The following is a 23,682-nucleotide window of genomic DNA, read 5'->3' on the forward strand; positions in this document are numbered from 1 at the left end:
AGATTTGCTACCTCATACAATGTGGATGTGAACCTCAAACATAAGACTCAGAATACATGTACATACTATGATGTGTTAGACTTTGACGAATAGGTTCCAAAGAACACATAGACAATTTGACAATATTGTAAAAGAAAATACAACTAGAAATGTCGCTTTGGCGACTGGTATGCCTCCGCCATAATGCATGATTTTCCCAATACTGTAGGTCTAGATAGTACATGTGGACAATGTGTGATTACATTTTCACAAAATTGGCAAAATATTGAAACAACAAATTTGTCACAAATGTGTTGAATGTTCACCTTCCTTGACCTAGGTTTAATTGGATGAATAGGAGAGCATGTATCTAGGGATTTAAGGACTTTAACTTGACTTTGACCCATTCATACATTTAGGCATTGAGTAATTTTCAAGGTACAGGTGTGGAGAATTGGTGTGAATTTCTGAATTGAATAGTAAATTGTTACCATTTTCATCTGGCCCTTGACCCTAAAATTCATAAGATAATCACTTTCAGGTAGAACATGCATAATATGCACTAAGTTTCAAGATAACTTGAGCCACTTCCGAGATATGGAGGAAAAAGTTAGTTCAGCACTTTCACTTGATCTTTGACCTTTTGACCTTTGAGGCTAAAAAAGAAGAAGAAAAAAACTTTCCAGAGAATTTCTATTAGGTTACACATGCATACACCAAGTGTAAAAAAAAAATAACCCTGCTGGCATTGCATAAATATGAGGGAAATAGTAAAATTTTGAAGTGTTGCACTTGACCTTTGACCCCTGACCTTTGACCCCATGAACCCTACATTCTCTAGATAATCAATTCCAGTCAGTACATGGATACTATGTTCCATGAAGATACCTTGAACAATTTTCCAAGGTACGGAGAAAAAAAGAAGTTTTAATATTTTTACTTGACCTTTTGACCTTTGACCTCATGACCCAAACTTTCACCAGAGAATTTTAATTGGGTAATACATATATACACTAAGTTTCAAGAAAATATCTTAAGGCATTCAATAGATATGGTGGAAATAGTGAAATTTTATGTATTTGACCCTGACCTTTTGACCTTTGACCTCATGACCCAAACCTTCACCAGAGAATCTTAATTGGGTAATACAAGTATACACTAAGTTTCAAGAAAATATCTTCAGGCATTCAACAGATATGGTGGAAATAGTGAAATTTTATGTATTTGACCTTGACCTTTTGACCTTTGACCTTGAGCATGTGCACCCAAAAGTTGATAGGTACAACTTCACCCCCTAATACACATACATGCCAAGTTTCATTAGGATACCTCAACAGGTTTTGATAGTTACCTTGTCCACAAAATTCATTACGGACGGACGGAAGGACGGACGGACGGACGGACGGACGGACGGACGGACGGACGGACGGACGGACAACCCGAAAACATAATGCCTCCGGCACCACTTCGTGGCGGAGGCATAAAAACAAAACAAAACTGACAGTTTCAAAGGAAACAGTCTCCGTCAAATCACTGATCACCATCCAAATGGTATCAAATACATCACTGGAATGCCCTCAATAGGTACTGGATTCACACTATGGTAAGTTGTCCTTCACAAACTGTCAGTGACTTCAATAAGCTGAATCAGCATGGTATCACACTGCTGATCAACCATTTCTTGACAATGCAAATCAACAAAAGACTGGTGAGGTCAATGCCACTGTTATTACTAGACTTTCCACCTTTGGTACACATGGAAAGTTCAATCCAGTACAATGTATGCTGGGCAGCTCTCGGGTAGTACCATCTCGACCACAAAGGCAGTATCAATTACCAAATCGAAACTACAGAACTTAATAATCAAGTGGATTAACTGCAGTTTATCACCTTCTGGTTCCCTGTATTCTGGACAATTCAATTTCTTTGTTGTTGTTGTTTTTTTTAATGCACTCTGGAGCATCCCCAAAAGCACAGTTGTCTCATCACATCAACTTTGTTTCTTACTACACTATGATATATGTACCAGATTGATTCTACCATAAACCTCTAATGACTATTTTATAATGCATTCTGTGAATCACAATCTTATTAAATGTATGTATCTTATACGTCATAAGTACAATTTTGTTTTGCCAGAGCAGATGAATTCAGTGCAATCTCTTTAGAAATATAAAATTCACTGGAATCTCATCTCAAATGCATTACTAGCTCAAATCTTTTTAGGTCAAACTTGAAACAGTTAGCTTCTTGAATCTTATGAGAAATCATAATTTAATCAAGGTTATGGCAAAATAAACACTCATGATTTTCTGTTTGTATTGTGTTGGTCATTGTTCTGTTTCATGTTCATTGTTGTTGTTTTCTAGTGTCATATACAATTTGTATCATCGTATCTACTTTCATGCCATATTAATACCTTTGTAATGGGAATCACAAATCTCAAGTCACTGGCTTTCTAGTGGTTTCCTCGTCATTTAACCCTTGTACATGATATATTGGCTTCATTGCTTAAATGAAATCAATAAACTAGATGAACTAAATTGAGAACACTGCTGCTATAGACTTACCAAAGCCCATTGACATGAGGTATGTCAGGCAAATTGATCATGCCTGGGGAGTAAACTTGAGTGTTGTGAGTCACCTTTAATACCAGCAACAGGTGCTACAAGGAATATTATTACTTCCACTTCCGTTTGAGCAAGTGGATGAGCTCAACAAGCCAGCTAGTAGTTAGCACGTGCTACGAATGACGCCAATAAACAATTAACTTTGGAAACATGAGTGGGTCCCTGTGATCACCTTTCTAATAACCCACAATGCTCTGATGAATGTGCTGTGAAACAAGCACATTGTGTCCACTCCATAGAAATATGCATGCAAAGACCTACATTTCAGTATCTGTTTCTGCTATTATTGCATGCCCTGAAAATGGCCACAGTGATTCTAAGCAATGAAAACCTTGAGACTCAATGACCTGTATTCAAGAAGGTGGTTTGTATGAAAAATAAACCATGGTCTAAATTTAATCCATGGGGCAAAACAAGCGTAAACTAGGCGTACCTTACACACACAAGTATCAACACACGGACGTTATTAGATGTTTGTTGCCGTACACAACCAGTCACAAACATTTACGAAGAAGAAATTTGATTAAACCATGGACTAAATTTAAACCACCTTCGTATTGACCCTCAATGACAGCCACTAAGCTTGTAGCACAAGTGACATTTGAATGCTAGTTGTGCATAATCAATTTTGAACTAAATCGGATGATAATACCCAGAGTCAATCTGGTCATGGTTAAAAATAGATTAACAAATTCACTTTCTAAGTTTAGAGCCTCAGCATCAACACAACTACATTGTCTGATCACCTTTCACCTATTAAGTCCAAGAAACCACGTTCTGTGGTTTGGTGATTTATTTGTACATCATTTTTTTTTTTCATACCATTCACTATTAGCATTCATCAGGGCAGAGTTAAACACTTTTTTTCATTAGTCCTTATAACTGTTTGTGTTAGCTACCCAGGATACTGAATTTTCAAACCTCTTAATTGGCAAATCTGTGATTGATTTTTACACTGAGATGACATTATGGATTAGAATTGCTGTTTCTTTCCCTTAGTGGCATTTTTTTTTTTTTTTTGTGGGGGGGGGGGATATTTCTTTCTGATTTTGTGCAAATATATGAAATTCAATCAATTCCAGGTGATCTTTTGCCATTGTATGATATGCAAAAACATTCATGTGCAAAAGCATTTAGGATGATAATTCATGCAGGAAATTCCCCTAAACTTGTTGGGCAAAAGCGCCATACAGTTTGCAAGCCAAGAAAATATTCTCATGTCTGTGTTTTGATTTTCATTCAATATGCTTTTGTCGATAGGTTTTTAAGGTCTGGTTGAAAGCACAAGGTCTTCTTTTTTTGTCATCAATCAGCCGTCCCACAGAAAACAACTTGATACTGGACTTAGACGAGTTCCTCATTGCTTTAATTGAGAACTTCCTCTTCTCCTTGGCATGGGTACAACTTGAGGGTCTATTTTGTGACACGATACCCACGGCTGGGCATGTCTAGAAAAAAACCCAAACTTATCTGTCCACAGAAAGGGGGGGGGGGGATGGTGGAATGATAGATATTGTTCCTTCCTTTTAAAGGCAAAACATAGTTCTGGTCCGCCTGCAAAATAGTCAAATTTCGCTCCAAAATGTACACATATGCCTAGGAAATGTGTGGAATAACGATGTAATAACAAGATATTTGTTGGCTAATGATGAAAATACAAAATGTTAACCAACAAGTTTTGCATCTCAGAACTTCTCTGATCGGGGTCAGGCTGACTCGGACTCGGGACAACTCGGCCTCGCTTTGACGGCGGGGCCGAGATGTCCCTCTGGATTGTGCAGTGTTGTCCTATGGGAGCGCTTCACGTTCTGGCTGGTCGCAGTTATGGGCCGAGTTGATACAACGCGTGCATCAAAGAACCTCTTTGGCGCGCATAAAAAATGAATGTGCGCCTAAGTATAGAATATGGCCATCACAAACTGCATGTAAATTGTCTGAAATAGGATCGAGTTATCTCTAAGACCGAATTAACCTGGATCCTTCTGGAATACAAGTCGGCAAATCGACTTATATTATTGATCTCAAAATACTCCAAAACAACTCATCATCCGGCAAACTGCTTCAGCCAGGTAAGTTTCTTGGTAGCCACTTTCGATATATTGCAAGCAGATATGAAATGGTAGGAGACGGTTTCTTGCATCCTTACCAGAACTATGTTTTCACTTTAAAGGAGAAGATGTGATTATCCTGGGGGAATCATCATTGATGATTTCTCCTTTTAACTTATTCTGGAGAGTAATCCTAGGAGAAACTCAACAGTCCCATAAATACCTTGACTTTATGCATAGTTGGGACATGGATGTGGTCATTATGTCACATATCACATGTGGTTAAGCTCAGTGGCTACAGCTGACTGCATGTCTGTCTGATTAAACATATCCTCTGGGTCACAAAAAGATTAGGAGCTCAATGTGCATTCACAGCATGCAGACAGCGGAGGGTAAACTTGTCATTGCAGTAATTGACTGCTGATACTAAGGACAGTACCACATCCTACTGTATATAGCTGCTTATTATTTTGTATGCTCGTAACTCATGTCAGAGTAAATTCCACTGAAGTTAGCAACCATCATGTGTATGAGAAATTTGACATGGGGGGGGGGGGGGGTGGGGGTGGGGGGAGGAGACAAGAGACCGACCATTTATTCTCTCACACATTCAATGGCGAATATGATAGATCTGTATGGTATACAGTATGTGATATCAAAAAGTCCACTGACCTTTCCCTAGTAATCATCATCGACAGAATCCAATGAAAAGTTCCCAATGGAACTATTTAATACCAGCAATGGAAGGAAACAAAATTTATTGTGTGCCTGGGCCTCCCTTTAAATCATTTCCAAATAAAGGCCTTCACAGGCACTGTGTATACATTCATTTGATAATTTCATGGAGGCAATCATTTCCTCCTTGATCTAACTATCAATATCAACAAAGGCAGACTGATAGAATTTCTAACAAAAGGTGAGGAGTGGTAATAGACTACAATACAAGTGCAATCCATACCTTCAGGGCCCTTCTGATGGAGGAATGAAACACATGAATGAATGACTAAAACTCTGACAAAAGCTGGAAAAATTACTCAACATTTGTTTGAAGACCTTCTGCATGAAACTTCCGCATGTACATCAATGTTATGGAGCATGTGGACGATAGGATGGCTCCATGAAATGCAAAATGGGTGATAGACATAACAATTTGCAGGTTCAATCCCCAAATGGGTTTCATAATTTTTTTCCCCCATCTTGAGTGCAAAGTTATTTCCTCCCAACATGAGGGGAAAGCGAGGGGTCACCTTGAAGAGGACAATGAGTGGAGATCCAGTGTTTGGACAGCAACAGTCCCAAATTTCAAAAATGGAGCTTCATGACTCATAGATAGTGAGGTGAAACTCTGTAGTAAAGCGAAGTCGCGGAACAAGCACTGGAAATCAGTAGTGACTGGCAATATCTACAGATATCTGAGATACTAGATTATCTCATGTAAACTTGGTAAATGCCACTGAAAGGGAAATATTCATACCAAGCTTCATACCCTGTCCCCAACAAAAAAAAAAAAAAAAACCAACACAACAATCATGAATAAGAGTTAATAGACGTGATCTTCTTCCTTTCTCTTTTGCTTCTTCTTGCTGTTATTACAAATTGTAGGAAACAAGAAATGACTGAAACAAGTAGCAAAACCACTTTGAAGTACACATATATACATGATCAGCACATTACACAGTTTTGCAAAAATATCATGGCTGCTTCTATCTGGTCAGGCTTGCTGCACGAAAAAAAAAAAAAATGAATCAAGTTTCACTTTCATATCCAGTATTTTCAAGTTTCAATGTCATTTAATTCTAGTCACTGTAATTGAGGCTAGCTTTGAGGGAAATTCTAAATCAAGTTTCTATTTCACACATTTCTGAAATCTGATCGTCACAACTGCACTGAATTCTGCTGGGAACTTCCTGAGAGTTTGCAATTGTAGCCCATTCTGTGCAGAAACAAAGGCTGTTCTTCTTGCAGTATCGAGTTTACTCAGTGTTTGTTCACACTCACAACTAACTTTTCTGTGAAAAAGTCAAAATAAAATTCAAATAAGATGAGCATCTGACCTGAAATATTGACATCGTGCTGCGAGTATGACGCGGTGGGCGTGGAACCGGTGATTCTCAACCACTAGGGTCACATCACTGTAATCTTCATTTGAAAACAAGTGTCCTGCATACAGAAAATATAACAAAACATGAAGAACAAATGCTCACCATGAGAAATTGCGATAACCCTCCTTGAGTAATATACAAAAGTCAACAACAGCTGTGCTCTTTAATCTTCTTTATAACACTGTTATTAGAGATGACACATGATGATCTATAAATGCAATTACATAAACTTGACTGCTTTCGCAAGAAGGACAAGTCACAAATTGCAATTCTATAAATCATGCACTTCTCTTTTTAGCATCGAAAAACTTAGAGAAAAAAAAAAACCCAGCAATGTGCTAGATTCAGATTGAGAAGAAGCCCACATTAAATACCAAATGATAGAAAAGGATAAAAGGCAAACAGTCAATTTTTTTAGAGGAATGTGGAAATGTATATAATAACTCAAGGTGCATGTAAAATGGCTTTTTGAAAAAACAAACTGCAAGTTACAAATGTAAACACTGTATCTGTCAACACTATCATCAGCGAAAATTACAATGTAGACCTAAATGAACGAAATAAACAAATACTTACCTACCCAGTGGGCAATAAAGAAAGTGGATACTATGTGACGTTAATGCTTCCATGACATTTACTCCTGCAACAACTGCTCCCATGAAATATCTGCATGCTAAGCCAAACATAATTTCTACCCACAAACATACCCTAACCACAATCCAAATCCTCACATCAAACTAAACCTAAAACCCTATCACAACCCTAATCCTAACCCGAAGTCCTTGGAGAAAATAAGACCGGAGCAATTGATAAAGATGTCACACTATTATACACACTAACTTCTACAGTGTAGAATGTAGGTGATGGAGAACTCTTTTCCCCCTTTTTGTGTCCCACGAGGCACCCTTGGCCAATCCCTGTGTGGGAATCAGATCGGGGTTCCAGTTTGCGCATGAGCACAAAAAGGTTATTTGCACTGTAAGACAAGTTGGTTTTTGAATTTACCGAGATAAGCATAGACCCCTGTGATGTTATAATTATTCATGTACTAGTAATCCTTATAGATGGTGCTTGCCAGTACATCCACCTGACAGCAAGCCTGGTATTTGGCAATGTTAAAAAAACAAAAAAATATTGATAACCCATTTGATACAAAATAATGAAATAGATGATTATATTCCTCGAGTGTTGATTGATGAACCATACAGGTCACCTGGTCGATGCAGGTTCATTCTTTGTTTGAACACGAATTCCACGAATTGCTATAATTGCTATAAGGGCTTTTTACACTTGAAAATTTTTGCTTAGTCCCATACCAACGGTGGGGCTGGGGGGGCCTTAGCCCCACCGTTGGTACCAGACTTTCCTTAGCCCACTTTCTGTTTACACTTGTTTTTGCCAAAGTGGGCTAGCCCCACCAATAATCCCGTATTATCTGGCCCTGCGAAAAAGCAGAGTTAGCACTGCAATAGCGGTGCCAAGCAAGTGAGTGTAAACAGAATGAAGAAATAATCCGGGGCTAAGCGACGGAGATGAAGTCCGACCCCCACTGACCAATCAGAAACGAGGTAATCAAGTGCTGCCGATGGGTGCGTGTACTTGTACAGTGCACAGCGTAATCATGAATATTCATGTGGTTTGGAAAGTACGGGACTAAGAAATTATACGAGTGTAAAAAGGTCAATTTTCTCTTTAGCCCAGGACAAGAGCTTAGTACGGGATTTATTGGCGAATGTACAGGTTGTAAAAGGCTGAAAAAATTGGTACGGGGTTAACGATAGTCCTGGGTCAGAGAAAGTACGGGGTTAAGAAACACAAGTGTAAAAAGGGCTATATTGGGCAAGCTGATGTATTATGTCGCTTTGAATCGAGTAAAGTGCCTACGTAATCAACTGAGAAAAAAGAAAGGTCATTTGCACCCATAAGCATGTGAGCTACAATGTATCTCGGAACTGGCTGATTCTTTTTGACATGAGGGCTACTACACTCACCTATATCATGAGAGAGAATGGTGGTATGCTCCACTTCTCCCATGGGGGTGGACGGACTGATGCGGTGCGTGTCGCTCATGGCTGGCAGGAAGGGTGGCAGTTGCAGACCAGTCATCAAAAGCTTGATACTTCGTAGACGCATGTATACTTAGATGGTCGTCATCATAGCCACTTTTGAAAAACATCAGCTCCTGGGGATCAAAACACGAGACCGTTTTTTCATGTCTCATGCTCAAAACCACCAAATTGTTAGCTTTTGCACCAGGTTGATGCTTTCATTGTATTTTGTGCATGCATGCAATATCAATGTACAAGTGTACAGTGAACATGTACCAGGAAAGACATTCTTGACAGACACATTGTACTATCACATACTGATACAAGAATGCAACTTAACTCTTCTTAGTGTTAATTGTACAAATCTCTATTATTTTAATGACATTATTTTATTATGAAATACATTTTAATGACATACCTACAACATGTTCAAATGCCTTGTCATCTTACACTGTATGGCTTTTAAGCATACCCAGTTATGGAAACATTTTTTGCTAACTGGAATGTTTCTACCAAGTTCAGTTCTAGTACAGTGTACCCGGTATTTGTCAAACACTGCAACAAAGTTGGCAGCAAACCAATCACATGATAACATTGCCATGCTTATCATGCTAGACAATATCATAATAACAACTGATTAGGGCTTACTACAATGTATGTGGGGGGGGGGGGGATCCATCTCTGCTACAATTCTGCTGGCACCTCAGCATGAATCAATGTTTTCCAGCATGAATAGGAATTTGTGTAAATTGAAAGTTTCTGAAATAGTCTTAGAACAAGTGTACCTACAATGTATGTGTACATTGTACATCTACATGTATTCACAGTACACTTGCAAATGTTAATTTCAAGGGCAAAAAGGTCTTTTCCATAGATGTTTGTAGCTGAATTCATCATGTCAATTGACATACAAATTTTGCAAGCTATCAAGTTCACTTTAATACACAATTTCTCTCACATAACTCTGCTCATACAATGTACTTGTACATGTACAGGTACACGTGTACATGTACATGTACCAAGTACTTTACACTGTACTTGCAATTCCCCCACAAACAATTTACTATTTAGTATACTGTCGCAGTGGATTGGGTGAAGCAGGCAGTTTTTCAGTGTTTTCATCCCCTTGCTCCCCTCCCCCTACGTGTACTTACATTACATTATACATGAATATTATACCTGTGAGTGAGCTAACAACCACAGAAGCATAATACAATTTTTCAACAGCTGTTTGACAAATTGGTCCAACATTCATGTGATTTCATGGTATGAGAAACAATGACTGTGTTTGCAGCATGGATTTTGAGACCCAGGAACACATGTCCATGGACATGTATCATACGGTACACATGACATATAACTGCCTACAGGCTGTGAAAGATGCCAATACACTTTTAGTGAGGTTTTTTTTTTTGCCAGACGGTATGCATGGCATAAACAGTAACTGCCACCTACAGGCTGTGAAAGATGCTGATCCACTTTTAGTGAGAGAAGTCAGTTTTCATGGCCTGAAAATTCGAATAGTTCCTTAGCCAAAATATTGTTTCTTCACTTGAGATATGACATTGTCACCCCCCCCCCCCCCCCCCCCCCCCCCCCCCCCGAAAACGCAGATATCATATTGAGGTTCACTAGACAGGTACCCTGCTCGTAAACATTTTGATTTACAATGTATAGAAAGCAAAATGGATTTTGTACTGCATGTCACAGAAACGATATCAATCTCCTGTCAAGTGCAATGTCTGCTTCCATGGATCAATCTATAGAGCATAATACAATATGTACAGTAGTTTGTATGACTTTTTTTAATTTTTGCTTTGTTTTTTGCTTTGATCATAATGCTCTAGTCACATGTCAAGGCAAAATTTCCACTGGCGTGACCATTTTACAAGTCTTAGCACTGATGAGACAGGAATTCCCTCCTGCAGTCTCTTTGTTTTGACATTTTTTTTTTTCATTCACCAATTTAGAAGACAGAGAAGCATCAAAGATAGTCACTACATAGAAATGTTTGTCTGTTGAAGAGATGAAATGGCACACATAAAAAGGAGAAACACAGGGAGAAAATTCTGATTTCAAACATTGAAAAGCCATCATACCCAGACAATAATGAACATCACAGTAGCAATTTCAGCAGAACATGCACAAATACAATTGTGCATTAGATTATGATACATCTACAAGTATTGCTTGACAACAATACCAGAAAATTAATGTACATATGATGCAATATTTGGTACCCTGGGGTACCAAATGAAAATTCGCCATTTTGTTGAATTACTTTTTTTTTTCAGCGCTGTACCCTGGCTTACCAAAAAATGTGTCAAAATATTTTTTAGCATTATCATGCACAAAAATGTTTTCTTATTTGTGATTATGCAACAATTAATGCATGCAACTGATAATTATTTTCAGCTCTGTTATAATCTTAACTGTTTGATATTATTGTACATATTATTGTTAGTACTGACTTTAAATTATGTTGAATTTGAATGAGATTGGAAAGTAAATTTTGTTTATTATCCAAGACTGTGTCAATTTGATTCATGAATGTTCTTGCATTGAGTGAATGAATGATCAAGTGTGTTTTTATTAAGAGAGCATAAAACATCTTACATACAAGAAAGAAACACAATGCTCTTATTGAATTTGAATCGAAGCAATGTTATTGTGGGCTAAATTTCTTCACTTTCAATTATGATCTCACAAATTTGGCATGACACAATTTTCTCAAAAACTTCTTTCACAGTAACGTTTCAGTAACAGGATGAACAAGAATGTATGCTTTAACACAGCTCTTCAATTGAAATAAATATATCAAATTATGAATAATAAAATTATGAATATCAAATATTAATATCAAATATGATCTCACATAAATTATTTGGCAAGACACAATTTTCTCAAGAGTTTCAGTAACAGCAATGCCAGAACACCGGTCCTTGTAACACCTATGGTGCTAGTTCATTGCGGCGACTTTGCCGTATCCGAATTTGGAATCGGCGTATCTGAATTTGAATCATACGCATTATAAATAATGGGCATGAGATAGCGCTATACAATGCGGTACCCCGGGTTACAACGGTACCCTGGTGTACGGCGTGCCGAATCATTCAAGTTAAAAACCAAGCCATACACGAATATGAGTGTGTGCGGAGACTTGCCCATTCACAACGTGTTTTATGTATGCACATGATGAACATGTTTGTACGTTCTGATGTTATCAACAGCGGGCCATCTAAGCCCACAGACATTACATAGCTGCTGATTTATAGGCAGGATTCTTGTCTAGCGGTAAAACAGAATACAATGTATGCATGAAATAAAATCCTGATTGGTAGGTGAATTTCCAATGTTTTTTTTAAGCTAATAAGTATTAAATATCAAAAAAGATGATGTAGTAACTTTAAAAAAGGGCCCTATATTATCAGTATGTGATTTCACCCTAATCTCACTCAAGCACTAAGCAGTGCTAGCCTGACCAGACACTGTGCTGCGCACAGGGTCTGACATGTGTTAGTGTTTCAACGTTGTAAACGACCGTCACTATTGACGGCAAAATCACATAAAATACCTTTTATTTTGTATGATTTTAAGAGTAATATAATTTACAACACTTACCTACAGCGTATTTTCCTGATGGTTGAGTTGAATTCGGCGTTTTGTTGGTATCCAGACCTTATTGTTGAATTTTTCGGAGTAGATCGTGCAGTGGCATCTTTTCCTTCGAGAGCTTCACAAAAGCAACAAACTACCATGCATGCGCATTCAGAAGTGGTTGCTTTTTACGTACGCCCGTGCGCCCGTGCGTTTCATGTGTTACGTAAAGCTTGTAGTAGATCCGCGCGTGCTGCACCGGCAATGATTTGAACTTTTTTAGTCGGGGTCATCCGACTATCTCATCACTTCCGCCCCGACTACCTACGTTGTAGTATACGAGAGTGAATGCCATTCATATAACACGCAGATGAGGAGTGAAGCAGTAAGGACGTTTACAGACCTGATTTCAGCCATAGATTTCGGTAAGTTTTAGACGTAATTAAACAAAAAATCGCATACCGGTTATTGAATGATGGTCACAGATTACGATAATTCCTTATATTTTAGTTTTCCACGATTAATAAAGATATTCATGAAGGAAACAGTGAACGATAACAACGTCCGCGAAGGAATAGAGGTGCAGCGCTGTCGCCAGCGCTGCGTGTAGTTATAAGCAGTGCATGCAAATCTGTTTGAGTAAATACCTTGCACTATGGCTATGCGATATCAAAGAAATACCTCGGACCATGGCATATGCATGTACATGGATTGAGGGACCGATAATAATGGGGCCCTAGGCTAAAGACTTTAAAGTGCATGATTGCCTTACTTCCATTCCTTTTTTTTTAAATTGACCTAGCAGTTCTTTGATAGGCAATTGTGCACTCACGGCCCTATACATTATCATCGGTGCAAGATTTTACCCTAGATCAAGCAGTGCGTGCGAATTTGAGTACGGTACCTATCAGACACTGCGGGTTCGACAACATGTGTTCCGGTACTGTGCTGTGTGCATGTGTGTGAGCTTTCGCGTTTGGATGCAGTGTGTGTATGTGTCAATGTAAACTAAGGTGTGTGTAATGAAAGCACTAAGCACGCACTTGTGTACAGCGACAGGGATGTCCATCACACACACAAGCCTCGCCCGCATGTGGTTTACGCGATTTAAATGGGGTCGGGATGGATGATGGAGGCATAAAAATATTCCCGTAACCATTGTGGTTTCTATCCAGGATGTTCAGAAATGGCAGCTATTTTATCACAGTCACAAACTTACTGCTAACTTTGTCAAATTTTGCGCCTGAACATGGCAGTTTTCTGCGAGGTAACATTACTAAGTGTAAAGCTCGATAATCCTGCAGCGGAGAGCAAAGGCATGCAATATCGCGATCACATAGTGTTCTATGCGTCAGCAAAATAACCGTTAGAAGCGCAGCGAGTATGAGTGAGGTGGCTTTTAGTGACCTCATCAATCGTCAGATGCTAAATGGTTAGATGGCCTTCCACACAGCAAGAGAAGCTTGTGCTCGCCAGCTGCTCAGTGCGCGGTGGTTCATGGGATATCACCTTGGCATACGGCATTACGGGGAATGAGGTACCGATAATATAGGGCCGTAAAGTGCACAATTGCCCTTTGATATTCATTTCAACTCAGCTTGTGCCTTGCTGGGGCTGTCAAGTACTGTATACGCTATAATTTTCGCGTACATAAATTTTCGCGAATTGCCGCTGTCACACATTTTCGCGAGTGGTTAAATTCGCGATTGGTGGACCAGAGAAAATATGAAGTGGCAAAGAAAGTGTGAATTTTCAACTTACTAGCAAATAAGAATGATACTAGTTATACACTGCATGAAAAAAACTTACCAAACTCTGCGAACTAGTACATGTAAGTTAGAATTCAACATTTTTGAAGTGGTTAAGTCCATCGCGCTAGATTTCTGACGAGTGGTCCCCTCTCTACAGTATTCGTAAGTAGACGTGGACGTGCGTAAACAAGCTTAGCCAGTATGGTCTGTTCGGTAAGCCGTGACATGATATACTAGTACTGAAATGTTCGTATCATCAAGGCAAGGGATTCATTTTGGAAGGTAATATTTTCGTGTGTTGTTAATTTCGCGAATAGCTCCCGACTTGCGAAATTCGCGAAAATAAAACCCCCGCGAAATATATAGCGTATACAGTATGTGGTCATGCGCATGCATTGCAGGCGTCCGAGGCCCAGCACACCACAGCACAGGCAGAGTGGACAAAGTTAGTTAGACGATCACTGCACTAATGAACACTGTCAGGGTCACTGAGGCCGAGTGTCACTCATCGCATAGACATAGTCATAGAGCGTGTTTCTACTGAGAGCACCTCACATCCCTGGCATCGCCACGAATTTTGTCCAACGCAGCACCTCGTATTTTACGACCACTCGAGCTGTTTCTACTGAGCGATAAAATACGAGGTGATGCAAAGGTGACGTGCAAATGCGGCGATTCCGGAAGTCAGGTATTTTTAAGTCACAGATTTGGGTCCGCGCGCACTGCCTGTTTGGACGATCCGAACCCTGCCTGCTTTGCTACAACTGCGTCGGCTATTTTTTGATTAGCCATTTCTCTTCGTCTTCCCATCCAATATACCCCGAACTAACATTATCCTGCCACTGACTGATGAGAAATCTTTGGAGATCGAGGGTCCAGTTGAGATTTTCTCAAGGCTGCGACATACTAATGTGGTACTCTCGCGATTCAAGACAATATAAAATGAAATAACGCGGTGTAAAATCAAGTAAGTGATGAGGGCTTAGTAATGCGATAAGTTAGGCTGTTAATCACGCGAACAATAGACGATGAATGCTATGCCACCATTCACATGTAACGTAACGTATAGGGCCTATAACACATACACAAGCGAGTTGGTACAAACAATTCATGATGCGAACACGGTCGCTGTGTGTTATACACACGTATTTTGTACACATGTGTCGAAGGAGTGTGTGCGATGAACCGATTGAAAAGCACGGGGAGAAATTCTAGATGTCCGATACACCACGAATTTCGCTACCCGGTGTGTTTCTACTGAGAATCGTCCTTCGCGTCACCACGCATCAACCACCTCAATAGATGGACGACGGAGCACCTCGCATCAGCCGGCATCGGCCACTACCCGATCTGTTTCTACTGAGGAAAAATTCGAGGTGTCACCACGCATCGGCCGGTATCGGCCGGCATCGGCCGGTTTCACCACACATCGGCTGGCATCACCTCGAATTTTCGTCGCTCAGTAGAAACACGCTCATAGACTAGTTCTAGTCATTTGACATTTTACACCGATCAAGGGTTAATATAAAGTCTACTTACCAGCGATTTCTACTTTCTTCATAAATGTTGTACTAGCGACATAAAATGGCTACTAGTACTACGCGTCCTCAGCTCAGCTCAGCTTCTTCTGGGCCTCTAACTCTGGCTCATCAGAATTCCAAAACAACGACCAACGTTTAGATCGAGCGAGCCGCTCCGTACAAACGTTATAATAGCATCTGTGTTTTTCTAGTCGTGCGTGCCGTGGATCATGGACCCTACAAAGATACACAACAGTACTACTACTGTACTACGAAATTACGCTTAGCTCCTGGGACGTGACCTTCTATAGGCAGCAAGTACTTGTATTTGTAATGAAACAAAAAGAACGAACAGATAAGATACCTGGTACCACAGAATGAACTCACGTTAGATCTACATGGAAACGTCGTACAACTTCACAAGAGCACCCGGCAGCGGCCGTCGTGTAGTCATCAATGCAAGCAGTCAGCTAGATAGCTACATTACAAGTATGTGATGTGTCGAGTACGAGTGCGTGTGTGTAAATGGTGGGTCGAGGTCGTCGGTGTACCGATGCGTACGTACGACCTGTATGTATGTACTGTATTGAGTGAGTGCAATTTGGTGCATTGGTGCATACACGTAAAGTAGTAATAGAAGCGCACGCGGCGCACTGCGTGGTCAATGGGGAAAATCTCTTTGGGTATGGTGCATAACGAGGGATCGAGGTCGGGACTTAGTTTGCAGGCACAAACCCTTGTTGGTCGTATACAGTAGGAGTCTGCATGCGCCAAGACTAATACACGCACCACTACACTGCAGCCTCTCCCAAGAGAAGCTTCAACACAGGGCCTATGGGACAGTGCCAAAGTGGTGCATGTAGTAGTCTTGGCGCAGACTCCTTTACGACCAACAAGGGTTTGTGCCTGCAAACTAGTCGGGACTCGGGGGTGTCGTGAGGGAGCTGGAAGAGAGATCTTCCACCTCCGTGGGTGGTGTAACCGAGGAGCACAAGTGCATATCGTACCTCCTTGGTGCAACCATGGACCATGGTGCAACCGTCCTTGAATTTGTTTGAACTAGATGTGCACCGTCAGCGCACCAATCTACATCGACATCAACGAGGTTCCATATTAGTGCACGTATGTAACCTCTTTGATCGGGAGCAGTGAAAAAAAAAAAAAAAATTCACAACATCCAAATTTTCAATGACCCGCAGCCCAGGAATAAATCATTACAGAGATATTCTGGTGAAATTATCAATCCTCGTGCTTGATATCCTCTCCTCTCTCTGTATCTCTTCTTTCCCCTCTCATCTCAGCTTGCCTTATCTAATCCCTCTATTTCTTATATCCAATATGTGAAGTTTGGAAATGTTAAATCTCAAATGCAAACTGTTAAATGTGGTGTGCCTCAGGGTTCCATTCTTGATTCGCTTTTATTTATATTGTATGTAAATGATGTTATTAATTTGTCATATAAGTTGAAATTAATTCCTTTTGCTGATGATACCAGTGTGTTTATGTCTTTTAAAGATACTCCTAATATGCAATATACAGAGTACATTTGTTTTAGTGTTTGATAAATTGGTAAATTGGTTTTATATTAATAGATTGGTTTTGAATTATAAAAAGACAAATTTTGTTTTTTACAAATCGACTTGTGAATACAGATAACATTGAAATTTAGGTTGGAAGTTATAACATTACAAGAGTTTCCTCCGTGAAGTTTTTAGGAATTATTATTGACGACAAATTATCTTGGAATGTTCACATTGGTGTTATATGCAATAAAATTGGGAAGTGTTTGGGTGTTTTGAATAGGATGAAAAATTTCCCTCACGAAATTTTATTGATAGTATTATAATTCTTTAATTGTACTGCATGTAAATTATTGTTTACCTGCTTGGGGAAATTCAAGTGAGAAAAATATGAACAGGCTTTTTAAACTCCAAAAAAGGGCTGTCAGAATTATTTGTCATTCACCCTTATTGTGCACATACAAGACCTTTGTTTTTAAAGTTAAAGTTTCTTGATATTTGTGATATGTATAAATTTCAAATTGCAATTTTTTGTGTTCTTACCGAAATGATTTATTACCAAAGTCTTTTCTAGAGTGTTTTAAACTTAATAAAAGGTTCATAGTTATAATACAAGAAATGTAAATAATTTTCATTTGCCACAAACTGGAACATCTGTGTATAAGAGATCTGTATTTTTCTTATGACCGCACTTAAGAAATTATTTGCCAGAAACTGTTCAGAAAAGTCAAAGTTTTTAACTGTTTTAAAAGGAGGTATGAACATTATTTGTTGAATAATGGGTAATAATTTTCATAGGAAACTATATCATTTGTATAATTGGAACATTGCTTGTGTGTATGATCAGGTATTCTGTATATTGTAATTTCATACAGTTATAGTGTTATGTGATTACTGCGTGTGAGTGTGTGTGTGTGTGTGTGTGTGTGTGTGTATTGTGTTTAGTGTATGATTGTTATGATTATCTCTGGGTCTCAGCTTTTATATAAGGCCTCGGCCTTTCTGCTGATTCTTTACACTTGCATAATTTCTCCCTTTTTGATACATGAAGTGTCATGATCTTTGCATTGTCTTATTTTGTGATGTATCTTTGTATGTTTTATGCCAAGTGTTAAACAAAAGAACTAGAACTTGAAAAAACAATCCTCTCTTCCCATCTCTTTCCCATAATATGGAGTTTAAGTTTTGTTTTGTTTTTAAAATGCCAATTTGGTATGTACTCTGTTATGTGTTTAATTGGCTCATTATGACATGATTTTAATTTTTGAGGGCCTAAGTTATACAAGCCGTGCTTTTTGTTTAGGCTCCACCACTTTGGTTCTTATGACTGCTATATTTACAAATTGTTGCAAATGTCAGAATATATCAGAATTTTTAGAATGTGAGGAAGCTTTTGCTCATTTGAAATTGAAATTCATTGATCAGGGCACACTCTGGGTGGAATATTTAAAGTGTTCAATCTAACAAGTAAGACATGAATATTCAGGGACAATCTTAAGCTTTGTAGCTGTCACCTCTTGATCCGTGTTGCATGTCAGTGTGTCTTGACTCTTCACTGTATACTAAATCTAAAGAGATGGACCAAGGATATCTCCCCTTGATCGCACACGAGGAAGCTCTTGCATTTCAGAACTGAAATTCAACAATCTAGTGCACTTTGGATGAAATATTTGAAACTTTTTCAATACAAAAATATTTTATTTCCATCACGTTTACCAATTTTGAACAAATTAGAAGATACAAAATCCATCAAATCCTAACAAATAGAAAAATAGGGCGAATCATCTCATAAGAATATAATCGTGTACTTAGTTTATATAAATGCAAACACTTTTTGTTTCAAAAATTTTCAGTAGGCCTACAATACAGAAGTACAAATTATTTTTCTCTTTTCGCTTTGGGAACCTGCTAATTGTATAAGCTTTGCTTTCTTTTTCTTTTGCAAGTTCCCTCCATATTCCTTTTAGTAGGCATATATTTCACTTCACAGTGATTTCAGAAGATCAAAATAATATTTGGGACCTACGCTTAACAAGCTTGCTAGGTTCCATCATATTTCTTTAGCATTTATACATAGAGCCAAACTTACAAAGATTGACCGCCATGTTTTATATGTTTACATTAATTTACTGTGCATCCAAGCCAGATATTATGATTCCCTCCATTTTATCATATTTGATGTATGTTCCTTCATTGAGAAATATGAAAATAAATTGAATGAATTGAATTGAATTGAATTGTATTGATTTGTAATTGAATGCCTTGCAGATATGTGTCACAGCAAATTCAAAACCCTCTACATGACCAAATGCAAAACCCAAACAGTGTGCAAAACTTTCCATCTTTGGGAAGCAGTTCACTCACCAGTAAAATTCTCCATAAATTAAAGAAACCATCTGCATTAAATGTATGAATGCTATTTTTGCCTTCACCAAAAAAGAAACAGGCACTGAAAGTGGACAACCACAAGACACACATATATACAGATCCATACATTTCCATCATTACATACACCTCATTTTTCATTATTTTTTTTAGTGAACAAAATAAGCAAAGAAAATGGGATTCCATGAGGATTTCCATCTGATTTAATACATATATGTTGTTTAAATACAATTTACATTTGAATTTAATATTTGCGATTAAAGGAACATCGTTCAGCTTTCCCCTCTTTCATTCACACACACACACACACACACACTCACACACACACACAAACAAGGACATGCTTACATAAATGACAACTATGCTTGCAATATTTCAGATGTGCCAGCAACATACCAAAAGAAGTCATTCATTTTCAGTTTGTATCTTACTCTTTTTCATTAAACAAAACTGTGGAAGACAGTATTGGCTGGACTTCACTGCACTGTTTCATATATTGCAAATGCGGTATTTCAACATTGCTGGACATTCTGTGTTCGAAGTGCCCATGGTAAGTCCAAGTTGTGGTGTAAGTGTATACATCACGTAAAGTGTAGAAGTCGTGGTTAGTCAGAACCTTTTGGTTTAAAGAAGACTGATACAAAGTTAGAGGGTATTTTGTTAACATTACACACAGAGAACACAAATATGAGAACAAAAGGATGAAAACATAGTGGATTTTGATTTGTTTTTATTGAAAACAATGACTCAATATATATCATAAATATGAGCTATCATAACATTCATAATCATCTTTTTCATTTTCTTTTTCCACCTGATCAACAGGGTTCATTCATTCATAATTCAACAGTTTGTGGTTTGTAATGCTAGTACTGTTCATAATATCAATTGCTTTATTGCTTTCAGTTGATTCAATGGCAAGTAGTGTATATTTTGATGATTTGGCAGACTTGACAACATGCACCATGTGCAACATTTTAAGTTTATGTTTCCCTATTCTGGTGCTGCACTTATTGTTTGTTATTATGGAGTGATCTACAAAGATAAAGAGGTTAAGAGTCTACAATCATCTATGGTATGTGTGAGTAAGGTTCACTCTCCACGATCCAGGAAGGTTTGATAATCAAGGGTGAGCTGTTATACCCCATAAAGGCTTAAAATCAACCCAAGCAGAACTTGCCAGAGATGGTGGATGTGGAAACGACTTGAGACAAAGGGGGAGGAAAAAGCCACACATTCTCATTCACTGTGTGTTCAATCATTGGCCATCTCTGATAAACCATCACATCAAACGACATCATAAGAGGAGCACAGAATGTTATTTCAGATGCAACAAAGCTTTCAAAAGCATCCTTGTTATTCCTTCCAGCTACACAAAGCCAGGAAGAAAATGTCTTAAACTGATTGGCTTACCAATAGTTCAGGGGAATCTCTAATGGACAGAGAATGAAATCTGAATAGAGGACTGGATTCATGATGTGTGAATGTAATGGAAGTGGCGGTGTTGAGACTATTATAACCATGACACAAACTGCATGGTGTGATTTGCATGACCTTGCCCAAAGAAGAATATTACAGTCAGAGATCTGGCAAGATGGTTCAAGCCATTTTCCTGGTGAAAGTGTGAAAATGGGGTCCCAAAAGTTATGGCCACTGAAACATAGGTGATCATGTACACTGTTAGCAGAGACAATGTATTACGCAGAGAGAAAAATTAGTCTGGATGTAATCTTAACCAAACAGCCTCACAATGATGAGAGGGTTGGCTGGTTGTTCTGATCCAAGTGCCAAAGGAGGTCCAATAGATCTTTGTCACCAAAGGTTGCTATTGAGTAGAACGGTAAATGGATATAATGAGACTGAAACTGCCTGATAGCCGGGACTGTTGTACCAAATGATGGTCAGGGAGTAAGGCGATAATGTAATCTGCAAATTAGATTTAAAATTATTGAATGGTGATATCTACCCTTGTATGTGAATTCTAGGAAGATCGTGTAGAGAAAATAAACCCTGTGTGGCAGAAGTCAAAGGATCTTAAGGTACAGTATTAATACTATAATCAGGAAATAAGATTGGTGGAAATATTTGTCAAGGTGGGTGGACAAATCATGTACCAGGGTACAGAAGATGATGATTGGACCTGAGATTTACTGCTGGAGTTCACTGATACAGTCATAGAATGGTTACAGGCTAGATGAAGTCATCCTGAACAGATCTGAAGGACAGATATGGTGATGACCATTTCTGTACCCAGGGAAAAGTTACTCTTACCCAACATGCCCATCTGTTGTATACCATCTGTTGTATACCCCTCCCCCATTTCACCCTGGCTAAATACTGGTTAGTGATAAGGTTAGAATAAAGATTAGGGCTAGAGTTAGGTTTAAGGTTACAGTTTGGGTTAGGGTTAAGATTAGGATTAGGGTTAAGATTAGGATTAGGATTAGGATTGGGATTACGGTTAGGGGAAGGGGAAGGGGTAATTGCCCAGGGGGCAATTGTCCTAGACCCTCATCTGTACATCCTGAGTGCTATTCCTTACCAATGGTGGAGGTCAATGCTTGATTGATCAAAGGCTACAAGTAGACTGGAAGTGAAAGGTCCTTACCTAGGAAAATCTCATCAAGCTGAAAGGAGATGAGACAATTACATTGACCACAAACTTTGGTACTGGTGCAGCAATCAATCCAGGAACCCAGCTCATTTATCACAGTACATTGTCAATATATGGCTTATTTCAACATTTTTCTTAATTCTTTTACTACATTTTTGTTGCTTTTGCTTTTTCTCCTGATATAACTTAGTTCCCTTGATTTAAAGTTTCACATCATAATACAATCTCAACTTTTTTCTTTATTCTTTTACTACATTTTTGTTGCTTTTGCTTTTTCTCTTGATGTAACTTAGTTCCCTTGATTTAAAGTTTCACATCATAATACAATCATAATCATAATAACTACATAAAATATAGTAATTATCTACTCATACGCTACACATTCAAAAATAGCATATAAAAACAATGATATATCAATTTCAAATACTTAGTTAACATAGCAATATAACAAAACTATGATAAAGAAGTAGGTGTCCAGACCTTTTGCTGCACCAGTACTCAAGGCTGGGGAACAGAAATAAATGTACTTTCACCAATCAGTGCTAGGGAAGAGATGACATACTATTTCCATAAGCCTATACCTTAGATGGAACAAAGGGTATGATCTTTGGTGAACCAGTCCCATGATGGAAAAGAGGACCTGTTGTTTAATTGACCAATCCTCAGATGAAGCCAGTCCTTGGGTGAAAAAGTGGACTGGTATGTTGTTTCATTGACCTGTCCTCGATGGAAAAGAGAACCTGTTGTTCAATCAACCAGTCTTCAGATGAAAAGAAGACCTATTGTTTAATTGACCTATCCTCAGATGGCCCAGTCCTCTGGTGAAAAAATGGACCAGCATAATGTTTCATTGACCAGTTCTCAGATGGTAAAGAGGACCTGCCATTTACTTGACCAGTCTTCAGATGGCACTAGTCCTCAGGTGAAAAGAGGACCTGCATGTTGTTTCATTTACCAGTCCTTAGATGGAAAAGAGGACAGGTTGTTTCAGGAACCATCCCTAAGATCGAAAAGAGGACCTGTTGTTTAATTGACCCATCCTCAGATTGAACTTGTCCTCGGGTGGAAAAAAAAAAGGACCAGCATGATGTTTCATTGACCAGTCTCAGATGGAAAAGAGGACATATACATTCCTAAGGTGGGAGACAAAGCAGGGAAGTTCATGTAATTCATTCAGCAAGTGAGAAAGGAATGCATTTTAGCTCATGTTAGTCATTGATTTCTCAAATGGAATGGAAGGTAAAGAAACCAACATTACTTATTCTTATCATGGAACGGAATGCATGTAGGAGATGATAATTGAAGAGATAATAGACCTGTACAGCTGTCTGCTATGGTAGAAGATATTTATGTATAGATGTGAAGGCATTGATGAAAAACAGTTTAACAGTTTAATCCTCAATACCTTGGGACTTATGGCACCATATGTGGAGATTGGCTCAACCCCCCCCCCCCAAAAAAAAAAAAAAATAAAATAAATAAATAAAT

The 23,682-nt window shown here is 38.6% G+C and overlaps 1 protein-coding gene across 2 annotated transcripts in view; it reads right to left on the reverse strand.

The window, feature by feature from the left end:
• The window catches only part of LOC139723194 (BTB/POZ domain-containing protein 9-like), a 46,363-nt gene extending 30,205 nt beyond the window's left edge, over positions 1-16,158 (reverse strand). Inside the window, exons 1-3 of one of the 2 annotated variants that reach the window (XM_071634451.1) lie at positions 16,063-16,158; positions 8,751-8,941; positions 6,712-6,817 (exon numbers count right to left, since the gene is read on the reverse strand). In XM_071634451.1, coding sequence (XP_071490552.1) covers positions 6,712-6,817; positions 8,751-8,892 — 248 coding nt within the window. In that variant the 5' untranslated portion in view covers positions 8,893-8,941; positions 16,063-16,158. Of the gene's footprint in view, positions 1-6,711; positions 6,818-8,750; positions 8,942-15,694; positions 15,998-16,062 lie in introns of those variants that run through there. The other variant, XM_071634452.1, reaches the window with a different exon arrangement.
• Between the last annotated feature and the right edge of the window lie 7,524 nt (positions 16,159-23,682).

This window comes from Diadema antillarum, unplaced genomic scaffold (assembly GCF_040938485.1).
Source record: "Diadema antillarum isolate AM-2024a unplaced genomic scaffold, OU_Dant_1.0 scf00000183, whole genome shotgun sequence".
NCBI lineage: Eukaryota > Metazoa > Echinodermata > Echinoidea > Diadematoida > Diadematidae > Diadema > Diadema antillarum.